The sequence below is a fragment of the Idiotropiscis lumnitzeri genome, chromosome 14 (genome assembly GCF_059441095.1).
Source record: "Idiotropiscis lumnitzeri isolate Australia: NSW breed Sydney's pygmy pipehorse chromosome 14, RoL_Ilum_1.0, whole genome shotgun sequence".
Taxonomy (NCBI): domain Eukaryota; kingdom Metazoa; phylum Chordata; class Actinopteri; order Syngnathiformes; family Syngnathidae; genus Idiotropiscis; species Idiotropiscis lumnitzeri.
Window position 1 is genome coordinate 20,510,221 of NC_142404.1, and position 21,799 is coordinate 20,532,019.

A 21,799-nucleotide genomic window follows, 5' to 3' on the forward strand; every position below is an offset into this window, starting at 1 on the left:
AATATACAAAGGAAATGTACATCAGTACAAAATGTAAAAAAAAATTGGTGGTGGGGGGCGCGAATTGTTTTCTTCTTGGCAGGGGCGGCGTGACGGAAAATAATTGAGAAGCACTGGTTTATTCTGATAGCTGACAAGGGGTTGGATTTGACGTGTGTGTGCTGTTGCACAGGACAACAAGTGGTCAGTGATTATACCCACAAGATTGTGATCAAAGAGGACGGTACTCAGTCGCTAATCATCACCCCAACCGTGCCACAAGACTCGGGCGAGTGGACGGTGGTCTCTCAGAACAGAGCTGGACGCTCATCCATCTCAGTCACGCTCACCGTCGATGGTAATAACAGCTCGTCGGTTGCAAGTTTTGGATTTTGTTGTTGCTTCAGTTTTTCATTTTCTTGTTTTGCAGCCAAAGAAACATTGGTGCGGCCACAGTTTACAGAAAGGCTGAGGAACATTAGCGTAAGACAAGGAACTCTGGTTGAACTGGCAGTCAGAGCCATTGGGAACCCCTTGCCAGACATTGTCTGGCTCAAGAATAGCGACATTATCACGCCTCACAAGCATCCACATATCAAGTACGTTCTACCTTACACCCTGAAACTGTTTTGTAGCTGTGGTTCAAAAAGTAAACCGCGCTGGTCAAAAAAAACGGGCTTTGGAGTGACAGTTCAAGTTAACAAAAATGCACAACAGGAATTTTGTCCCTCAGCTCCGTGCTGTCGAACTGCAAGATGTGCACGAGGCATTCACATATTTAAGTTGACCATGTTCCATTTAGAAAGTTTACAAATGTGGCTTTCCCAAATAATTCAAAGGAAAAAAATTACAATTGTGTTTCAGGATTGAAGGAACCGGAGGAGAATCAACATTCCAGATGGCGTCTGCGTCAAGTTCAGACAGCGCGTGGTACACAGCCACAGCTATCAACAAAGGTGGCAGAGACACCACACGTTGCAGAGTCAACGTAGAGATGGACTACACAGAACCACAGCCAGAGAGGAAGCTCATTATTCCCAAAGGAACTTACAAGGCCAAAGAGATCGCCCCTCCAGAGTTGGAGCCCCTGCATCTCCGCTACGGGCAAGAGCAGTGGGAGGAGGGAGACCTTTACGACAAAGAGAAGCAACAGAAACCGCAATTCAAGAAGAAGCTGACCTCCGTTCGAATGAAGAAGTTTGGCCCCGCTCACTTTGAGTGCAGGCTGACCCCCATTGGCGACCCCACCATGGTGGTAGAGTGGCTCCACGATAGCAAACCCCTGCAGGCCGCTAACCGGCTCCGAATGATCAACGAATTTGGCTACTGCAGTCTGGACTACGAGGTCGCGTACGCGCGCGACAGCGGCGTCATCACTTGCAGAGCCACCAACAAGTTCGGAGTGGACCAGAACTCGGCCACCCTGATCGTCAAGGACGAGAAGGGTCTGGTTGAGGAGAGCCAGCTGCCCGAGGGGAGGATTGGTGTGCACAGGATCGAGGAGATGGAACGCATGGCTCATGAGGGTGGACCCGCAGGGGTGGGAGCCGATGAGGAGACAGAAAAGACCAAACCGGAAATTGTCCTGCTTCCTGAACCAACTCGAGTGCTGGAAGGAGACATTGCCCGATTCCGCTGCAGAGTGACTGGTTACCCTGTGCCTAAGGTCAACTGGTACCTCAACGGACAGCTTATTCGCAAGAGCAAGCGCTACAGACTACGTTACGATGGCATCTACTACCTAGAGATTGTTGACATCAAGTCTTACGATTCAGGTGAGGTCAGGGTGGTTGCGGACAACAACATAGGCTCTACAGAGCACACAGTCAAACTGGAGATTCAGCGGAGGGAGGATTTCAGGACACATCTTCGCCGGGCTCCTGAGCCCAAAGTAGCCGAAACTCCACAGGAAGCTGGAAGAACTCCATTTGAGGTGGTGAAGGTGGAGCAAGCCTCAGAAGACAGTCAGCAGAAAGAGATCATCAAGCTCAAGAAAGCCCAGAGGATTGTTCACGAAAAGGCCACTGAGGAATCGGAGGAGTTGAGGAGCAAGTTCAAGCGCAGGACTGAAGAGGGCTATTACGAATCCATCACGGCCGTGGAACTCAAGTCTCGTAAGAGAGATGAATCGTATGAGGATCTTCTGAGGAAAACAAAGGAAGACCTCCTTCATCGAGCCAAGGAGAAGGAGGAAGAAGAGAAGAAAAAAGAGGAAGAGCGAGGCAAAATCACTGCCAAACCACTCAAACCAGAAAGGGTTAAGCTCTCAGCAAACATGGAAGCTCCCAAAATCCTGGAGCGCATCACAAGTCAGACAGCAGCACGAGGGGACGAAGTCAAGTTCAGAGTCCGGGTCCTCGGAAAACCAGAACCCGAATGCCAATGGTTCAAGAATGGTGTTCAACTGGAGAAGACTGAGCGGCTTTATTGGTTCTGGCCCGAAGACCACGTGTGTGAACTGGTGATCAGAGACGTCCAAGCGGAAGACTCGGCGAGCATCATGGTCAAAGCTGTCAACTCTGCTGGCGAGACCTCTAGTCATGCTTTCCTTCTGGTGCAAGGTAATATTTAGGTCTTTCTGAGACATACTCTTCCTCAGCAACAAATGAAATGCATAAAAATCATTTTGGGGCAATATGGCTCCATAGGGCTGCATGGCCGTTGTCGGCGTATCCTTCAGCAAGATACCGAACCCCCGGTTGCTCCTGATGCTGCGTCATCAGTCGGTGAATGAGTTGTAGTGATGTTGAAGCGCTCTGAGTGCCTTGAAAGCCCAAGATCCACAGGCCTGATTTACTCAGCACACAAAAATAGGGTCAAAATTGCATCGTGCGCATTGTTAATGGCCGTGTAGTGGCGGATTTACTAAGGCAGTGGGGCAATTGGTGTAGAAGTGGTGGAGACGGTTCCATTTTCAGAAAATCAGGTTTTGCTTAGTAGCTGCGCATGCGTGGCGTTACGTTTCAAATTTGGGTCAGTCAACTAAAAGAAATCACTGGAAGAGGCCAGCGCCAAATACAGAGCTTTAACACAGCTGATCTTACAAGAATCCTGACTGGGACTAGTCAAGACACCAGTCCTCGGATCATTCATTAGTTCTCAAACTGCATTGCCGCACTCTACGTGTCGATCATTTTTGTCAGGTATTTAAAAAATTGGAGTCCATGAGTGGAAAAGATCCGTTCTCTCTGTGTATCTAATCGCATATATAGCTCCCAGTCTGTTTTAGCCGGCACAAAGCTTTGGTAAACCGGTTGGAAAGTCCTTTCCCTCGAGATGACACAAAGCTTCTGTTTGGGGGTTGCAGCAAAAAAAGTCATCACGTTCACACAGAAGTTGGACGACATCAACGCCAAAGAGAAAGACACCATGGCTACGTTTGAGTGTGAAACCAATGAACCCTTCGTCAAGGTCAAATGGTTGAAGGACAACACGGAGATTGTCTCTGGAGCCAAGTTCAGGATGCACTCAGACAGGAAAGTCCACTTCTTGTCAGTGCTCATGTTGGAAATGAAAGACGCCGCTGAATATTCCTGCGCGGTCATAGACGACGAATTCGTCAGAACCAGCGCCAAGCTGAGCGTTGAAGGTGGGTTGCCTCAATGAGAGATCTCACTAAAATCTCTTTTTGATTTGAACTTTTCATGGTACAATGCTGACAAAAATGACACTTGGCGACACTATCAGGTAGTCACTGCACAGCTCGGATAACCATGCAAATTTGTCGTCACCTCACAATCGGTCTCATGTTGTCCCAGGAAAAAACAGAATCAATTATTTACAAAAATGCGCTAGCGTGGAGCTAGGTAGCTGGATGCAACCCAAGTGTAATGTGGAACCAACAGGAGCTCCGCTGGAGATCCTGAAACTCCTTGAGAGCGCCGAGGTACCGGAGACCTACTCTGGAGAGTTTGAGTGTGAGGTTTCCCGCGAGGATGCCGAGGGCGTGTGGTTCTTTGGAGACAAGCAGTTGTCCCCAAGCAGCAAGCACGTCATCTCATCGCGGCGCGGCCGTCACAGCCTGTCGGTCAAAGAAGTCAACAAGGCCGACCAGGGACAATACACGTTTGTAGTGGGCGACTTAAAGACGCAAGCTTCCCTCAAGATGAAATGTGAGTCCGGGAGATGTCTGTTGTGATGTTTTGCCTTTTCTTTCTCATCGGTTTTCCCACTTTTGCCATTGCAAAGAAAAGGTTCAAATTATTTGATGACATTCTGCACCTTCCACATTTTGAAACTGATATCAAACCATTCAAACCTCCAAATAGTCACAAAATTCAGGATTTCTTGGGAACTACTACTTTTCAACAATCCCCCAAATCCACAGTTTTCACTTGAGAGCCACATTTGTCGCTTCTTTCCACATTTCTTGACTGATCGCAACCATTCCAACAGTGATTGGTGCCCGTTTCCCGTTTCAGTCCGCCCGGTGACCCTGATGCAGCCTCTCACTGATCTGACGGTGTGCGAGGGCGACATTGCTCAGATGGAGGTCAAGTTCTCTCAAGGAAACGTTGAAGGTACTTGGATGAAGGATGGAGAAGCTGTAACCGACTCGGACCGGGTGCACGTGGTCATCGACAAACAGATCCACAAACTCCTAATTGAGGACACCAGAAAGGACGATTTTGGTCTTTACTCCTTTGCAGTTCCCACTCAGGGAATCTACACGGCTGCAAAGCTGAATATCCGCAGTAAGTAACATGCTGTACAATTCCCGCAATCTGGATTAACTGCAGTTCTTCATGTGCTTTGCCAAGTCATGGACCACCGGCGTCTTGCATTGCAGCGATTGGCATCCTGATCCCACTGAAGGACACGAGCGCAGTCGAAGGCACCAAGACCGTTCTAGAGGCCAAGATCTCGGCTCAGGACATTAGCTCGGTCAAGTGGTACCACAACGACAAACCGATAATGCCCAGTGACCGGGTTCAGATGGTGGCTAAAGGAGCCAAGCAGCGCCTTGTCTTCAGTAGGACCTTTGCTTCTGACCAAGGTCACTACAAGCTGGTGGTTGGCCGGGCTGACACCAACTGCAGATTGTCCATGCAGAGTAAGTCGCACAAACACGCAAAGAAGCTCATACACGATGCAATCTTTTGGACGTCAAAATTTTATTCCGTTAAATCAGGCATTGGAGTACCGTAATTATTGTGGTGCAAGTTCACCAGCATTTATCGGTAGTATATGTTCTGGAAGCGCCCGCGATAAAAATCATCAAACTGCCCCCCACCAAACCTTCCTCTTGCCCAAAAGCCAACTGCGATAGGCTCCAGCTCGCACGTGACCCGAAAGAGTTGAAGCGCTGCAGAAAATGGGTGGAAAATCGCAATGTCTCAACTCTGAATTGTTTGGTGTGTTGCAGCCGTCCAAATCGTGAGTCCGATGAAGAACAACAAGTGCGCCGAGTCGGAGAACGTGACTTTTGAAGTAGATGTGTCTCACCCTGGCATCGACGCCTTCTGGACTTTCAAGAGGCAGCCGCTTAAAGCGGGAAGCAAATACAAGATGGAGTCCAAGAATACGTTGCACACTCTGACAGTCCTAAATACTATGAAAGACGAAGAGGGCGAGTACACCTTTGCTGCCGGCGAGAAGACTTGCTCCGCTTTGCTCACCGTCTCAGGTATGTCGAACGTGCTTGCTTTGCTGAGTGTTTGGAAACTGGCTTAGGATGGTATTTTGAAAGTTCAGATATGGCAAAAAAATGGTGTGGTGGAGCTCATGCTAATCTCCTGTCACCAGGGGGCGCTATCAAGAAGCCTCTTCAGGACTTGGTGGTAGCCGACTCACAGACGGCCGAGCTGGTCTGCGAGGTTGCCAACCCGTTCGTGGAAGGCAAGTGGCTGAAAGACGGCCAGCCCGTGGACTTGAACGAGAATGTCCTGAGCCAGGTGAACGGCTGTGTCAGGCGCCTCGTCATTGTCATCACCAAAGCCAGCGATATCGGAGAGTATGCCTACCAGATTGCAAGCTCGAAGACCTCGGCCAATCTCAAAGTTGAAGGTAACCCTAACCCTGGACGGATGGATGGATGGATAGAAAGTAGGGTAGTAACAAAAACGGTTTGATTCAGAAAATTGAGGTGTGCATCGAATCCAAACTGAATCATTACACTTTAAATTATCTTACAAATCAAATTGTCTTTAATTAGGCCCACTTATTGACAGGCAGCAGCCCGATCAAAGGTTATCTAAGGCCAGGAAAGCTGACATCTGGTCCAGTCCAGTGCTGGTACAAACCTCGTTCTTTCTTCCACAGCCGTGAAGGTGAGGAAGACTCTGAAGAACTTGAACGTTGTCCAGACACAAGACGCCGTGTTCAGCCTGGAGCTGACCCACGAAAATGTAAGGGGGGCACAGTGGATCAAGAATGGAGTGGAGATCAAGCAAAGCGACAAATACCAGATCAGCGTCAGCGGCACTGTGCACACTTTGAAGATCAACAACTGCACCACGCAGGACGAGTCCGTTTATTCTTTCAAGTTGGGGAAGCTGTCCGCCAATGGCAGGTTGAACATTGAAAGTAAGCACTTGACATTTTTTTTCTGCTTTTGGGAAGTAACATTTGCCTGAGCACAATTCGTCATGACATCACACATCACACCGGGTGGCAAAAGGCAAAGCGTTATTTGACGGTTCCCAGTCTGTCCCTTTGGAGGTAGGTTTCCGCATCTTGCCAGATTCTCTGATCAACTCTCAATTTGTCCACCTCAGCCACAGGTCCCTCTGCATCAATTTGGATTTTGGAAGGTGACACGAATGAATGCTTAGCAGTTTGGTCTCACTGAGGTTGGCGCCTCAAAACCAGACGCCAACCTTCTGCTATGGAGTTTGCATTACCCCATCCATGCTTGTGTGGATTTTCTCCCAAAACTCAGTGCTCTTGGTGCTTGCTGACAGAAAGGGGATTGACTGCTGACCTGAACTGAAGACCATGACTTGTTCCATTTGAGGTTGCACTGTCAGGTATATCCAAAAAGGTTTGGGTTTTATTCCATTCCCTTAAAAAAAAAACTAACCTAAGGCTGAGGAGGGTATGTAGGTGTGGATGTCTTTAGTACAGAGAAGACCACTTGGTTGCGTAGAAGCCACTTCTAAAGGGACCGACTGGGAGCCCAACCTCATCATGAATTTGAGTTTCAGTCTAGCTTGGTAGACTGCAGTGCGCGCTCCATATTAGCATCAAACGAGCACGTCTGTGCCGTTAATCCGAGCAACAGAAATGTCCGAAAATTGGTTAGGCAACTATCTGTGAAATATGTCTCAAAAGTTAGAAAAAATTAGCTCAGGTAACTTCTTCTTTTGAGTCACGCTATTTTCTGCCGCGGCTCAGCGGCGAGAGTTCAGAGTTCAGTCGGGGAACTGCAAATACGGAAGTCATTGTCCCGTTTGAATTCTTGTGATCCTCACAGCCATCAAGATCCTAAAGAAGCCCAAGGACGTAACAGCGCTCCAGGGATCCGCGGCCGTTTTCGAACTGGCCATCTCGGAGGACAACGTTCCAGTCAAGTGGCTGTTCAACAACGTGGAGCTGCAGGCCAACGAACACTACAGGATGACATCCGAGAAGAAGTCGCACAAGCTGCTGGTCCAGGATGTGAACAGCAGCAAAGAGGGGGAGTACACGGCGGTGGTCATTCATCTGCGCTGCAGCGCTCGCCTAACCGTCGAGTGTAAGCAATCGTTATCTTTATCTTTTATGAACGCCACCGTGAAATACGCACAAGACCTGTGTAGAGGCTTCCTTTAGAACTTAGTCCAGGCGAGTGCGCTGTCGTCGTTATTTCTTAAATGGAGTGAATGGGCAAGTCAGAAATCAAGATGTTTCCTTGTTTGAATTTCGCGTCGCTGTTTGTCATCACGTTTGATGATTTAAGAGTCCGAGACTAACTAGCCAGTGGAAGACTTATTTTCCCCCACTCCGCCGGTGTGATCACTTAACTCCAATCAAGTTCTGTGAAGCTCCTTTATATCCTTGGCCCGTTTATGACTCAGACTTTGAATGTGCCAGCCGGACGCAATTTCAATTCCAACGGATCACTTTGTAACAAAGCACGCAGACTTATTCAAATGTGCTGTTTAGGCTGGCAAAATCGCTACTCTGCTTCTGGCGTCACTTCATCTCGTAGACCAAAAACGACGGGGAGAGATTTGTCTACAATCACATTGTTGTTTCGAGAGAAGAAAACGGCGTGCTGCTATGCGCAGTTTCAATCAAATTCGAAAATGTTCGCGAACAATGAAGCACAGGTTGACCAATTTGACAGACAGCATCGTAGCACCATCTAACGGGAAAACACTTCATGTTGTTTTGATACAATCCAAACTCGCTTTAGCAGTGACCCCTCGCCTTTTGCTTTGCAGCTCTTCGCGTGGTCAAACCCCTGAAGAGCGCTTCGGTGGCCGAGACCCAAGGGGCCACGTTTGAGTGCGAACTGTCCCACTTCAACGTGCCGCCCACCTGGCTGAAAAATGGCGAGGAGATCGAGATGAGCAACAAGTTCCGCATGGCGGTGCAGGGCAAGCTCCACCAGCTGAACATCACCAACGCCTGCAGGGACGACTCGGCCGAGTACACCTTTGTGTGCGGCAACGATCGCGCGTCTGCCACTCTCACCGTCAGCTGTAAGTTGCGAAACGTTTTACTCAGTTTATTTGTGGTCCTCAAGTCAGTCCACATGTTTTACATGAAAACCAAAACTGCCAGAAAAAGTGGATCCGCTGCCAAATTTTGAACCTTGTAGTCTTGCAGACAAGCATTTCATGTTGGTGCCTCTGGAATTTTTGTCACTGGGACAGAAAGTTGAAAAAAGATTCATTTAGTCGGAGTAAATCAAATTTTTAGGGTGAATTTGGATCATTTGCTGTGGAACACCGGATGATCTCTCACGGCACGCTGGTTGAGGTTGATCCTCCCCAATTGGGATTCACGGAGGTTCAAATTTCCCCATTGTGGGACTAATAAAGGACATCTTTATCAAATACATTTGAGTTCAGGGGCCACGTTCAGGCCTAAACTGAGACCAGCAACAAATGTTTAGAAGCAAACACTCAAATAGAAACATTTGCCATGTTGTTGTTGAGCAATCTGAACTTGATTGAAAATGATTGCAATTTCAACAGTTTTATGAACCAGTTTCAGATCTTATACATGATGAACTGCTTCTAAAACAATTTGTTGCCATCTAGAAATCATTTTCAATTGACCTGGAAATCGTGGCAACCTCAACAGGCTCAAGCGTGTCCCCTTTCAGAAAGAGGTTGCAGGTGTCACCCTGCGTTGTAGACGTGGACTCCAAAATAGTTTTGACTGCACGTGAGAGAACATCAAAGGCTTCTTCTAAAGCAACCCTTTTGGACAGGAAACAATATTTTGTAGGCCACTTGCTTGCGGATTTTGTGCAGAAGCATTTGAGATGAAGTTGTTTTGCTTTGCTGGTGAACCTTGGCATCTTTTCAATGTCAGGCGTCAAATAGCAAGCAAGAGCCGATTTCACAATGTCATGAGGTGGTCGTCAGTGCGCCGTCCAGTGGACAAAATCAGTTCCTTTTGTTGAAAAGTGACAGTTGAAATGTCCCACCTGGCCGGATTGGACACCCGGACTGCCATACTTGACAGGCATGGTCTCCAAAACAAGCGACTTCAACTTTTTGTTTTTGCCTTTTCAGCCATCATCATTTCTGCCACGCTTAAGGACATCAACGCTCAGGAAAAGGACACGGTCACGTTTGAGGTAAACGTCAACCACGAGGGTATCTCTTCCAAATGGCTGAAGAACGGCGTGGAAATCCGCTCCAGCGACAGATGCCAGGCTCGCTGCAAACAGCAAATGCACACGCTAAGCATCCGGAATGTTCACTTTGGAGACAGCGGCGAGTACACCTTTGCGGCGGGACAGTTGGTCACCACCGCCAAGCTCTATGTGGAGGGTAAGCGTGCGGGGAAATCCTGCTTTCACACTGAACCAACAGACGGACATGGTGAACCCACACAGACCAACAGACCGACATAGACAGACACCTAGAGCAAACAGTCAGCTAATTCCTTGTTCCTCATTGATTGTTTGCCGCACTGAAAGTTGACTTTGTTTTCTGGCGTCAGCTCGTGTGGTTGAATTCAGCAAACACTTGAAGGACTTGAAGATCACAGAGAAGAAGAGAGCAACTTTTGAATGTGAAGTTTCTGAAGCAAACATCCAGGTGGTGTGGATGAAGGACGGTCAGGAGTTGGAGCCGTCTGACAGGTAGCCCAGTACAACTTTTCCCCAACAACCACAAAACGGCAGAAAAGTCAAGTGAAAAGATTTTTTTTCCGCAGATATAAGATGATCTCCGAGACGTTTGCTCACCGATTAGTTTTGCCGTCCGTCCGTCTGTCTGACTCTGGAGAGTATGCGGCTGTGGCTGGGTCTAGCGTGTCCAAAGGGAACCTGGCGGTTGAGGGACGGGACATCAAGATTTCGGAGCCCGCAAGTAAAAATGTGACTGTGAGTTCACCTCGTCTCAAAGGGGAGCCTGGTTCTTGTCTAGGATTACTTGAAAATCGGCGATAGAGAGAGCACAACCATTTTCACAAGTTGCAACTAACAATTCTTGGAATGTTCCATTCATAATTGATTAATCAATGAATCGGATTTGTTCAAAAGTCTAATTCATGAGTTAGGGTCATCATTTGCTTTTTTCAAAGTCAACGCATAAGCTTGAAAAGGTTTTCTTTTGAAATCGCGTGAAGATAAGCAGTCGGCTTTCACGGACAAATCAAAAGTAGCGAAGAGGCTGAAGGCAAAGTTGAACGACATCTCGATTATCTAAACAGTTTTCAGGCTTTAATTGAAGAATCGATGAGTTGAAATTCATTCAAACCACGCTTCAACTTCAAGGAAAAACTGCAAAAGGAAAGTCTTCCTTAGCATCTCACTGTCAAGAAATGGGACAGAAGTCTCACTCGCACTTTGTGCAAATGGGATCCACAGATCCACGCTTGCTTTGTGCTCTCGATTTGAATGAAAAGGGACAAACATATTTCAACCAAAGTCCATCTTCAACTTTCACGAAATGAACACACGTAGCAGCATCACGCACAATAAAAGAAAATGGAAAGAACCAAAATGTTCAGACCAGACCAAAACAGTCCACCAAATGCTAGCTCGCTGCTACCAGGTTGTGGCACGACTTGTTCCACGCAACTTGCAAATCTGCTTTGCTTCAAAATGGACGGCAACGTGCGCAGGTGCTGGTTGCACTTTGTCACCTTTTGTCATTTTTTGCCGACTCGTTTTAGGTTGTCGAGAGACAAAGAGCGACGTTGGAGTTCGAAGTGAATGAGGAAGACGTGGAAGGTCGCTGGCTGCGGAACGGGACGGAGATCCAGCTGTCGGCAGACCAGCGCTTCAGCTACGTCACTATCAGGAAGCTCCACCGCCTCACCGTCGCCGAAACCTACAGGAGCGACGGCGGCCAGTACACCTTCGTCGCCGGAAAGAACAGCAGCACCATCGGCCTTCACGTGCAACGTAAGGGCAAAGCAGAAATCGGAGGCTTTGATCCGGATTCAATTCACGTTCTGGATTTCTGAAGCAGACCGAAAAGCTTCCGCTTATCATATCGAGGCGCTTTCTTAAAAAACAAAACTTCAGAAAAAAGAAAATCTTCCTAAGTGCTGGCACGCATTTTCAGCATCTTAAACAAATTAGGAGGGACATTTTAACAGGAAAACCAAAACGAAAACAAGCGTCTTCCGCTAATTTGTTCACACGGCCAAGTTAACAAAAAGAAAATCGGCCGGGTGTTCATCCAGAGAGCTACTTTTGAAAAGTGCAATTGAAGCAAAAACAAAAAGTTTCATTTCTTATCAGTCGTTGAAAAAATATGAGGTGTTAGTTTTTGTGGCAGAAGAAAATGGTGGTAAGCTAAAAGTTGAGGAAACTCTAAACTTTTTGAAAAGTAAAATTCTTGGTTGGAGAAGCAGCCAAAAAAAGGTGCTCCAGTTCTGGCTATTCGGGTTCCCCATCAAGTCCAGAGAACCAAATTGCCTCCAACAAGCAAAATGACGGCGAAGAAGCAAGTGTTCAAGGAAATGAAAACTTTTTTTGTCAACCAGAAATTCCAACCAGCAATCGTTTGGAACTACACAAGATATTTAGTCGCCTGCTTTGAGCTAGCACTGATGCGTTAGCGGCAAAGCTAACGACGACCACAATAATATAAACAGACTTACTTGAACCAGCTGCTGCAGTGCGAGTTGCTCCGAATCCACATCTGGGAAGTCGTCGTCAGCCACACTTCTAGGGAGTTGTTTGCGTCAAAGTTCTTGTTGGTAACGCCGCTCGGTTGCGCGGGTCATCCCCGGAAGGACTTATCGGCACGCTAAGGAGTCAATTGTTAAATTAGCATTTCTGGCTAATTGTCTACTCGCAAGGGCACATTGGTAGCCGACTCACCTCGGCAGTGACGCAACTGAACTGGCGGCAACTGCGAAACAAAGAAGGACAAAAAGGTTTGGTTCCTCCTCACCCCTTGAGGACGTCCCAGTAGAAATGGGACTTATCCACCTGGAAACCCAAAAAGAAACGTCACACGCTAAAGCTAACCTAAGCCACACTCGCCGCGGATTCTATTAGGGCCCCGTTAATGTTTGCGATTGTCTGCTGACCTTTTTCAGACCTGATTATCATGACAAATCCACTCTAAACACATCTCAGACTGAAGGATCCTCTTCTAGGACAGTCTTAGACGACAAAGGATTGTCGGCTGCTTGACATCCTCTTTCGGGGAGCGGAAAGAATTGGAACAAAAAATAGCCCGGTTGTCTTGATGTATGCAGCAAGCCTAACAGTCCTCCCCCTTTGTCCGCCTCCAGTCCCTGAACCTCCTCAGGTGGTCCGGCCCATGCAGCCCCAGGCAGTGACATCGGGCAAATCGGTTCGCTTCTCAGTACGGGTGAGCGGGCTCCCGCGACCTCAGGTGACCTGGTTCCGGGACTCCCAGTCTTTGACCAGCAGCGCCACCTGCAAGTTCCTGCACGACGAAGACGAGCACACACTGCTGCTGCTGGAGGTTTTCCCCGAGGACGCCGCCATCTACAGCTGCGAGATCAAAAATGACTTTGGAGAGGCGACCAGCTCCGCATCTCTCAATGTGGAAGGTTCGTTCAGTGGTTCTGGTCTGGAATCTTCACACCGGCACATGTGATGTCGTTGTGACTTTCACATTCACACAACTTTCTTGGGAATTTGAATTAGCTGTTTCCTAGCTGTAACGCACATTTCTTGTCTTGCAGTTCCTCAAGAAATTGCATCCCGGGTGTCTGCCCCAGTCCTGCTTTCCCCCATGAGACACATCCTGGTCACAGAGGGACAGCCGGCCCAGCTGGAGTGTGCCGTCTCTGGGGAAGGTAACATTTGTCTTCACCATCCGCTCACACCGCCTTTGAGTTGAGCAAGGGTTCACACAGCAAGAACGAAATTAAGTTAAACAGAAAAGCACCGTAGCAAAAAAGAAGCAAAGTGTGACGTAAGCAGCGCCAGAGACACAAAGAATGAGAACACACCTAAAAGATTTTTAGGCATCCAGTAGATCGATAGCGGACAGTTTGGGTTGTCTCCGACCCGCGTCACACGATAGAACGACTGCAATTTCGAGTACTGTGCTAGCTTGCGCAACTGATTTTGCTGTGATTCAACAAACTTTCACAGATTCCAGACAGTCAAAAGACAAAATACAAAAGGCAAAAATACATTTCTGGGTTTGAAGCTTGCAAGACCCAGCCGGCCATTATCAAACCGTGCAGATATGTTACGGCGCGAAAGATTTTATTTTGAGGAGCATACGAAACGATGCGATATCATACTGTAGTTTGCTGTACCGCATGTTGATGGTATCCCACCCCCCCGGTGCAGATTTGCAAATCAGCTGGTTGTGGAACGACAGAGAACTCCGACAATCGGACGTCTTTAAGATGTCCCGATTTGGAGACGTCTGCCAGTTGAGCATTTCCAGTGTGGCGTTCGAGCACGAAGGAGAGTACTCTTGCGTTGCCAGGAACTCGGGGGGAACGGTCATGTGTGAAGCCAGTCTCAATGTTGATGGTGAGTTGCCGGCATGACGACCGGTCAGTGACAATAATCTCTGTCCCCTCCAGCCAAACCCTTTGAGCATTGAGTCCTTACCCTTGATTTCCATCTTAAGGTCCATGTCCTAATGCACTCTCAGTCGTGAGACAAGTCAGCAAACGAGTATACTATTGAATTGATGCTCAAACGGCTTAAGCCAGGGGTGTCAAGATCCAGTCCTAGAGGGCCGGTATCCTGCATGTTTTTAACCTCTCGCGGCTCCAACCCACCTGATTCAAATGATCAGCTCATCAGCAAGCTCTGAAGAAGCATGATAAGTATCCTGCTCATTTGAATCAGGTGTGTTGCAGCCGGGAGAGATGAAACTCATGCCGGACCCCGGCCCTCGAGGACTGGATCTTGACACTCCTGGCTTGAGCGATCTTCATTAACGATGAGTCTGCTGTGAATAATTGGATTCTTATTTGACAGCCATGATATCCAACTTAAGGTCCACGTACTAGTTTGATCTTTGGTCCCCACTGGTCACATAACTACTACTAGCACAGATTTGACACCTGCACTAGTACAGTTTTGTCTTACTAGTACCGTAGTTGTTCGATTAATTAAAGAACATTCAATGCAAAGTCTAAAATTGGGTCAAACAAGAACTGTTCCAAAAAGACAACTTTTCTTCCTTTTGGAGGAGAACTTGTGATGTCCACAGCTCACGAGCAACAAGACAAAGTCTTACTTGGTCATGCCTCAATTTTACACCATCGTGTCGCGCGATGTCATAACCTGTCATGTTTTGTGGCGTGATGTCATTTCATGTCTTGCAACATGATGTCGTACTACATCCATCATTTATTCATCCCTTGAGGGAAATGAGGGGCGTGAAGAAGCTAGCGAGGCTAGACTCCGGTACGTTGGCGACCTCGTGAAGATAAGCGGTTTGGATAATGGATGGATGTAGACATCGTGTGATGTCAGGTCATGTGACTTAATCCGGTTTCATTGTTTATCCTGTTATGTGCGTCTTGTCTCCATGCCTGCTGTGAAGTGTTTGACCGGAAAAGTAGTAGTCCAATTTGGTGCCCTAACCTGGAGCCATGAACCAACATGCGTTGGCGCTGGCATTAGCGGTAGCTTGTCCAGGCCATGTTGTGGGTTTTGTGTGCTTGCCAAATGCACCGCATCTGCCTCGGACAAAGCGTACCTTCTAATTCCAGATGTATGCAGCATGGTTGAAAAGCAACCAAGTGGAGGTTCTGGTCTCCTTTTTTCTGGTCTCCAGTCAAGCGTGCATGAGCTAACCCATGTACTCTTTCTTATTGCCCAGATGAAAACACCTTAGCTAGTATGCCAAGCACTTTGGCTGAGACTAAGCTAAGTCACAGGCTGGAGACTCAGACCTTTACTGAGTTTACCAAGTCCTACTCCGAGAGCTCCGGCTTTTCTTGGCGGACGGTAGAGGTTGACATGGAGAGCTCAGAACACAGCGTTCAAATCCAAGCGCCCCTGAAACCTCAACTGCTGATGGAGCTGCGGGACATCCGCGTCAAAAGCGGCGAGATGGCCGAGTTCAGCTGCTCGTTTGACGGGCAGCCGTTCATCGGGGTGGTTTGGGATCATAATGGCCAGAACCTGCGCAGGGAGCGGGCAAAGAGCTCTCAGAGCGACGGACTATTGTCCCTGGTCATCCAGGGCGTGAGTCTGGCCGACCAGGGCGTGTACCGCTGCACCGCCACCAACCACCACGGCCACAACAGCTCATCTGCTCGCCTCACCGTGGAAGGTGCCAAATCATTATTTTTTTCTCACGCTGCCTTGTCCATCCCAGTCCTCCACCTGCTTTCCTCGCAGCCTCTCTTGATTCTCGCAAGTTTTGATCACCGCCACGCCTTGCTAACCTCATCCACCCACCTTACTGACCCTTTTAGATGTTAATACCACAATACTTTAAGACCTAGCACCCGTTCACGCCTGCTATCGACGTGGAACTCAACAAGATGTTTATTTGGATTGATATTTGTGTGTCTGCGTGTCAATTGCGCGCATGAACATGTCACTAACTTGCTTTATGTTACTGACATGTCGATGTGTGTCCGTAATTTGAGTGTCTTTATGTGTCATTGACGGGTCTTTGGCGACCAAATATTTTCGGGGTGGCAGAACTCGAGTGACTTCAGCTGACCTGAAGACTTTTTTTTCTGCAATTTACAAAATCTCATCATCTTGGGGCGTGCCATACTAACTTGATTATTGTCCAAAAGTAGAACGCAACACGAAACTCATCTCATTCTGTCTCCTTATTTCGTAACATTTAATTCTCAGGAATTGGAACTCAAATGAAACAAAAACTGAAATGTTACCTTGGGGGAAAAAAAAGCCTCCTAACTAACACGCACGGATTTTTGGCGTGGCTTCACCTCTGGAAACGAGCTCTAGCGTACACTGCATTTTTTTGGACAGGCTTACAAAATGACAAAAATGCCAATGTGTATTTGGAACTGAAGAAAAATCCTATCTGTTTCCCCTGCAACATGCTCGGTAACTCGGATTGGGAAACACTGGCGTAGCCGAACAGTTTGGAAGTCAAACCACTCAATGCCAGTGTCGGCAGAAATGATGCGAGTGTGCTCCGTCCAGCGGGACCAAGATTAAGGCATTCGATTCATTAGCCCATCCTCCACTGGTTCATGTCAACGACATCTGATTTATGTTTTTAAATCACCTAAAATGGACAATTGAAAACAGTCGCCACCAGGTCCCCCTTCCAAGCAGTTTAACTGGCGTCTTTCAACTGGCACTCGACATTTTCAAACTGCAGCTGTAGAGAAGGCTGAAGTCATCATTCAAGCCATTCACGTCTTGCTCAAATAACGCAGAAGGGCCGGTTTACCAGTAGTGCCATTGGAGACCACTTGACCTCTTGCCGCCCAGACTAATGTGGGATGTTGTGGTGAATTGTTGCGTACGTGTTGATAACAAGTCTGAGCGTGTCACTTAAAGTGTTCCTAACAAGCGTGAACGTACATGTTGATAACAAGTGTGAGGATGTCAAACTGGTCTAACGTGTCAATAACAACTATGATCCCTAATGACTCTCCCTACCTATGATTCTTACCCAGCTAAAGAGGCAAATGTCAAAGGCGAGTGCGCCGTTGCGACAGATTCTGTGCACGCGGCCTCACAGGCAGACAGGGAGAACACAAAAGATTCTGCCGAGGGCCCAAACCAGGAAAAGACAGCAGATAAGCCGGGATCCCTGCCCCCATACTCGCAGCTCTACCTACTGGACAGCTTTCCCGACGCCCATCTGTGCAGCCTCCCGGACTTCCTCATCCAGATTCCCCGAGAGCTGCTGTCGCACAAGCGCAGCCCCCCGCTGTGTTGCGTTATGAAGGGGCTTCCCACTCCGTTTGCCGTTTGGCTTTACAGACGCTTGAATGTTGTGGATTTGGCGTCATACTCACGCAAACGTGACGGCCCCCTGTGCTGTATGACTGTTAAGAATGTGGGAGCCAGACAAGGGGGCTCTTTGTCTTTCAAAACCGCAGCCGATGATGTCGAGTGCGGCTTGATGACCAAAGGTTGGCATCTGCATGCTTCTCTTGTCACTCTTCCACACTTGTTTGCACCTACACAGCCAGGACTTCTTTTTCGAGGTTTACGAGCACTCCAATGTTTGGCGCCACTCACATCACTTGGTTACTTGTCAGTCAGAAGAATCCACAACTGATACGAATGCACGACTTGTCGCCGAGTGGTTTTAATTTGTCGCGTTTGTGCCGTTACAGTCACGGTGGACAAGAGGGCACCTGTGGTCCAGGTCCAGGAGGAAGTCTCAGGTAAAAACATGTTTGGAATGTGCATGACCGAGCAGACCGACAGATGCACAACATTTCATGTCATGAATATTCCAATGTAGTCTTACTCTGCTCAAGTTTCAACCATTCCTCACAGTTCCATATTTTTTGTTTATTTTAGAAAATGCATATCCCACTTGTGGGAAACAGGCCGTGTATTTCTGATTTATAGCCTCTGTTCACTTGCTTCTGTTTTTTAAGCTTTAATTGTCATTATTCCACTCAGCCTTCTCTATCTCGACCATCACAGCGGAAGAGGAAACCCATCGCTCATACTATTCTGATGTTAAGCTACCAGACAAAACAGTAACACCTGAACTCCAGCCACAGTCCAAATTCTCCTCCAGTACTTTGCAACAAAAGCCAGTTTTCCTCAGCAAACTTTCACCTCCAGCAGCTGTGACGATTGGAGAAAGGGCTTTGTTTAGCGTCAAAGTGCATGGTTTTCCTGAGCCCACTGTTTGGTGGTCTCACAATGGGCAGGCCATAAACACTTCCTCAGTCTACACTTGTGTTCGTAACCGAGACGAGTGCATCCTGATCATTGACAGAGTTGAAGTGGAGTTCGAAGGAGAGTACTCCTGCACTGTCAGCAATCGCTTTGGGCAGGAAACATGCACTTCCTACCTGCACGTTCAGATGAAGGAACCGGCCAAGGCAGTGAGCCTTGACTCAGAACTAGTGCCGTTGGGCAACCCTCCCGTGTTTTCAAAACTGATCGAGTCTGTTCAGCTGCGCGAGGGAGCTCACGCTTCCTTCAAGTACAATGTGAATGGCAATCCTCGGCCCAAAGTGCGCTGGCTCAAAGGGAGCCTTCACATTCTGCCTAGCAACTTGTGTGTCATCGTGAACAGCCCAGATGGTTCCGGCTTCCTCACCATTAACAGTGTCAAGGAGGAGGACATGGCCATCTATACCTGTGAGGCTTCCAACCAATTTGGCGAAGCCACTTGTAGCGCTCAGCTATCAGTGTTAGGCGAGAAAGTTGAAGATGAGTTGGTAAGGAAAACAAAAGCTTTGACAGTGTCCATGTACAAAGAAACTGCAGAGTCCAAATTGGACCAGAAAAATAGGTGGTGCGATCAGATGATTTATACCACCGGTACTGAGAACCAGCAAGTTATTCCCAGGGAGGCGGTGGAAACCCTCAGAGAGCCGGACATCTATGTTGCTAGTCCCCATTGCGAGTGTGTCGCCCACGAGGTAGCCGTACAGCAGTCCCACGAGATCTACGAACATGTTTATGAGGCTCCCAGCCCCCCCCCTTGTGCTGCTATTATTCCTGTGAAAACACTCCAGGCAGCAACTTTCTTATCATCGGTTCAGGAGAAGCATAAGATCACAGAGCAGCATTCTGAACGCATCCTCAGCCTTGAAGTCATTGACCTTGACTTTTCCAAAGAGCAGCACTCAAAGCTGCAATCTGCCACAACACAGCAACTCCTGTCACTTAGCACAGCGAGTGCACAGACAATAACCGACCGCATTCCACAATATGTTGAGACCGCGACTGAACCCAGGCAGCTTGTTAGCAGCCACTCGGTCGAGACCGCTCCCCCAATCCTCAATAGATTGTCTTCTGTCTTTCGTCGAGGAGAACAAGAGAGAAGTTTCAAGATTTCTGAGGGGCTCAAGGTTCTGTATTCGGCTCAGTCGACGAGGCAACTGCCAATCCCAGAAAGACATTGTGAGCCTCTGCCAGTTGCAGCATATACCAAAGCTTTGATTGTCCAAGAGCCACACCAGGCATCGCTTGCGCCAGTTAGCAAGTCATTGCTGCCTATGAGTAAAGAGCATTCACTGGAAGAGCATGTGCCAGAACAGGAGACCATCCGTCCAGAGAAAGACAGGGTCTACAGCTCAGCCGTCAGCGTTGAAGAAAAATATTTACTCGATGGTGCTTGCTTAGGACAGGTAGCATGTATGGTGTCCTCTCAGAGCCTGGAGCCTTTGCCACAGGGAGTAATACTCCTGAATCTTCATCTTATCAGCAGCCAGTCTGTTTTACAGTCAGAAGGCAAATTCAGCAGTGAAAAGCCTTCAACAGAGCAGGCAGATGTGAGGGCCAGACATACTTTGCTTCACATCGTGACTCAAGAAGAGCAGAGGTCGGTTGTATGTGAGGCCATGTCAGAGTTCCCATCCCAGAACGATACAGAGTCCTTAAAGATCAATAAAGAGCTTCCACCAACACAATATCTCCAGTCCATCGATTCCTTGTCAGTTCTCCAAAAAGAAGCCGCGCTTACCATAAGCAAACCTACCCAGCAGGTGGCAGTGCAGAAGCGGGATAAAGCCAGAAGACATGCTGCACTCTCGCAGAAAAGAAGGGAGCTCACAGCTGACTCCCACAAAGAGCTGGAGCTGTCTGTATCAGGGGTTCAGTCCCAATCGGTTACCGAACCTGAGCTTTCGAGGATTCTGGCTATCTCCTCCCAGGCTGTGCAGTTGGCCAAGGAGACACCTTTATCAACTACATTTAAACAGCAACGAGCGTTGGTACAGAAAGAGGACTGCTGGAATATTTTACATTATGCAAATGTTACAGACATCCAGGCTCTGGTGGAGGGTCATACAACAGGTCTTAAAACTGAAGAGCAATTTCAGATGAAGATGAAAAGCGAGCCCAAGATTCGCAAAAAGCCCATTCTCATAGAAGAGAAAGCAGTTGCAACTGAGAGCTGTATTGTATTAGAATCGGCCGAGCAGGACTTTGCAACCCCCATCCAGGAGGGCCAATCAGTGCCACAGTTTGTGTTAGTTCAGGAAAAACACATTTTTACCAGGGAGCAGTCGCGTGAGCTACAAACACCTCAAGGATTACCTGTGAGTGTCTCCACCCAACCGGAAAGGGTTCTCTGTATCCCCGAGTGTCTCGAATCCACAACTTTCCACAAAGAATTTAACTTTGTCATTCAAATCCCCAAACAGTCACGTTTGAATATTCGTCATCATCTCAGAGATGCTCTTCGGTCTTCTGTAACGAGTCAGCACCCAGCGTTTTTGGCTAACGCGGTCGGCCGTTTGGATGCCCTCGACATTCAGGAGATAAACGTGCAAAACGAGCCAAAGGGGCTCGTACATTCTTACATGATTACTTCCCCCAGTGATCTCATGGAGCTCACGCTGGTTTTCCAGGGTGAATACCCACAGAGTGCCGAGGTACGATCAGAACTTCAGCTCGCTCTTCACGCTTTGGTATTGCAGGAGCAGCAAAGTCTGATGTCAGAGCAACCAGGTTTCATGCACATCAACAAACCTCAGAGGGGGCTGATTTACTCAGAACGCTCTCAAGAGTGCTTCTCACCAGTGATTGACACAGTAATGGTGACAGAGAGGGCTGCCGGGGTTCCTGCAGTTGTTTCGCAGTCTGCTGCCATCAAGATGGAAACAACCTTCCAGAAAGCAACAACTCAGAGTCACAGAAAAGTCCATCAATCAAAGCATGTGACGGAACCCATCTCAGTGCCAGTAAGCCTGACTCCTCCTTTAGAACACATGGACGTGCTTGCTCACAAGGAGGCCAAGAACAAAATTGTTTCCAAGGCCCCCATAGTCAGCGAGGCCTCAGATAGTGAGGCAGGTTCTCCACTTGTCATCGCTTCTTCCGATGATATTTGTGCTGAGGAAAACGACAAGGTTGTCATGGCTTCCATTATAAAGTACGCCACTAGTGTGAACTGGTTTATTAATGGACACTTGGTCAAATCTGGCACAGAGTTCTTTTGTTTGAGAGACCAGGACACATACACACTAACCATCAAGCGAGTTGTGAAGGAGAAGCATCAAGGCGAGTATGTCTGTGAGGCGGCCAATGAAGCTGGGAAGACCACAGCAGTGACAAGACTCAAAGTTGTCTCAAGAGGTTTGATGATGGCCCCTTCTTTGAAATCAT

At 48.0% G+C, this 21,799-nt stretch overlaps 2 protein-coding genes across 2 annotated transcripts in view; one reads left to right on the plus strand and one right to left on the minus strand.

Moving 5' to 3' along the window:
* LOC148323987 (zinc finger E-box-binding homeobox 2-like) overlaps positions 1–13,198 on the minus strand; it is a 40,286-nt gene extending 27,088 nt beyond the window's left edge. The window contains exons 1-3 of the mRNA XM_088315198.1: positions 12,634–13,198; positions 12,422–12,532; positions 12,199–12,347 (exon numbers count right to left, since the gene is read on the minus strand). The gene's annotated coding sequence lies outside the window, so the exon portion shown is untranslated. The remainder of the gene's footprint in view (positions 1–12,198; positions 12,348–12,421; positions 12,533–12,633) is intronic.
* The window catches only part of LOC148323988 (titin-like), a 149,733-nt gene that overhangs the window by 9,725 nt on the left and 118,209 nt on the right, over positions 1–21,799 (plus strand). Inside the window, 23 exon segments of the mRNA XM_088314508.1 lie at positions 173–337; positions 410–578; positions 844–2,540; positions 3,287–3,568; positions 3,825–4,091; positions 4,401–4,673; positions 4,769–5,032; positions 5,345–5,605; positions 5,725–5,985; positions 6,241–6,504; positions 7,394–7,654; positions 8,346–8,606; positions 9,651–9,911; positions 10,084–10,225; positions 10,300–10,468; positions 11,263–11,494; positions 12,841–13,125; positions 13,261–13,374; positions 13,880–14,068; positions 15,375–15,830; positions 17,167–17,628; positions 17,836–17,886; positions 18,131–21,769. Coding sequence (XP_088170634.1) covers positions 173–337; positions 410–578; positions 844–2,540; positions 3,287–3,568; positions 3,825–4,091; positions 4,401–4,673; positions 4,769–5,032; positions 5,345–5,605; positions 5,725–5,985; positions 6,241–6,504; positions 7,394–7,654; positions 8,346–8,606; positions 9,651–9,911; positions 10,084–10,225; positions 10,300–10,468; positions 11,263–11,494; positions 12,841–13,125; positions 13,261–13,374; positions 13,880–14,068; positions 15,375–15,830; positions 17,167–17,628; positions 17,836–17,886; positions 18,131–21,769 — 10,425 coding nt within the window.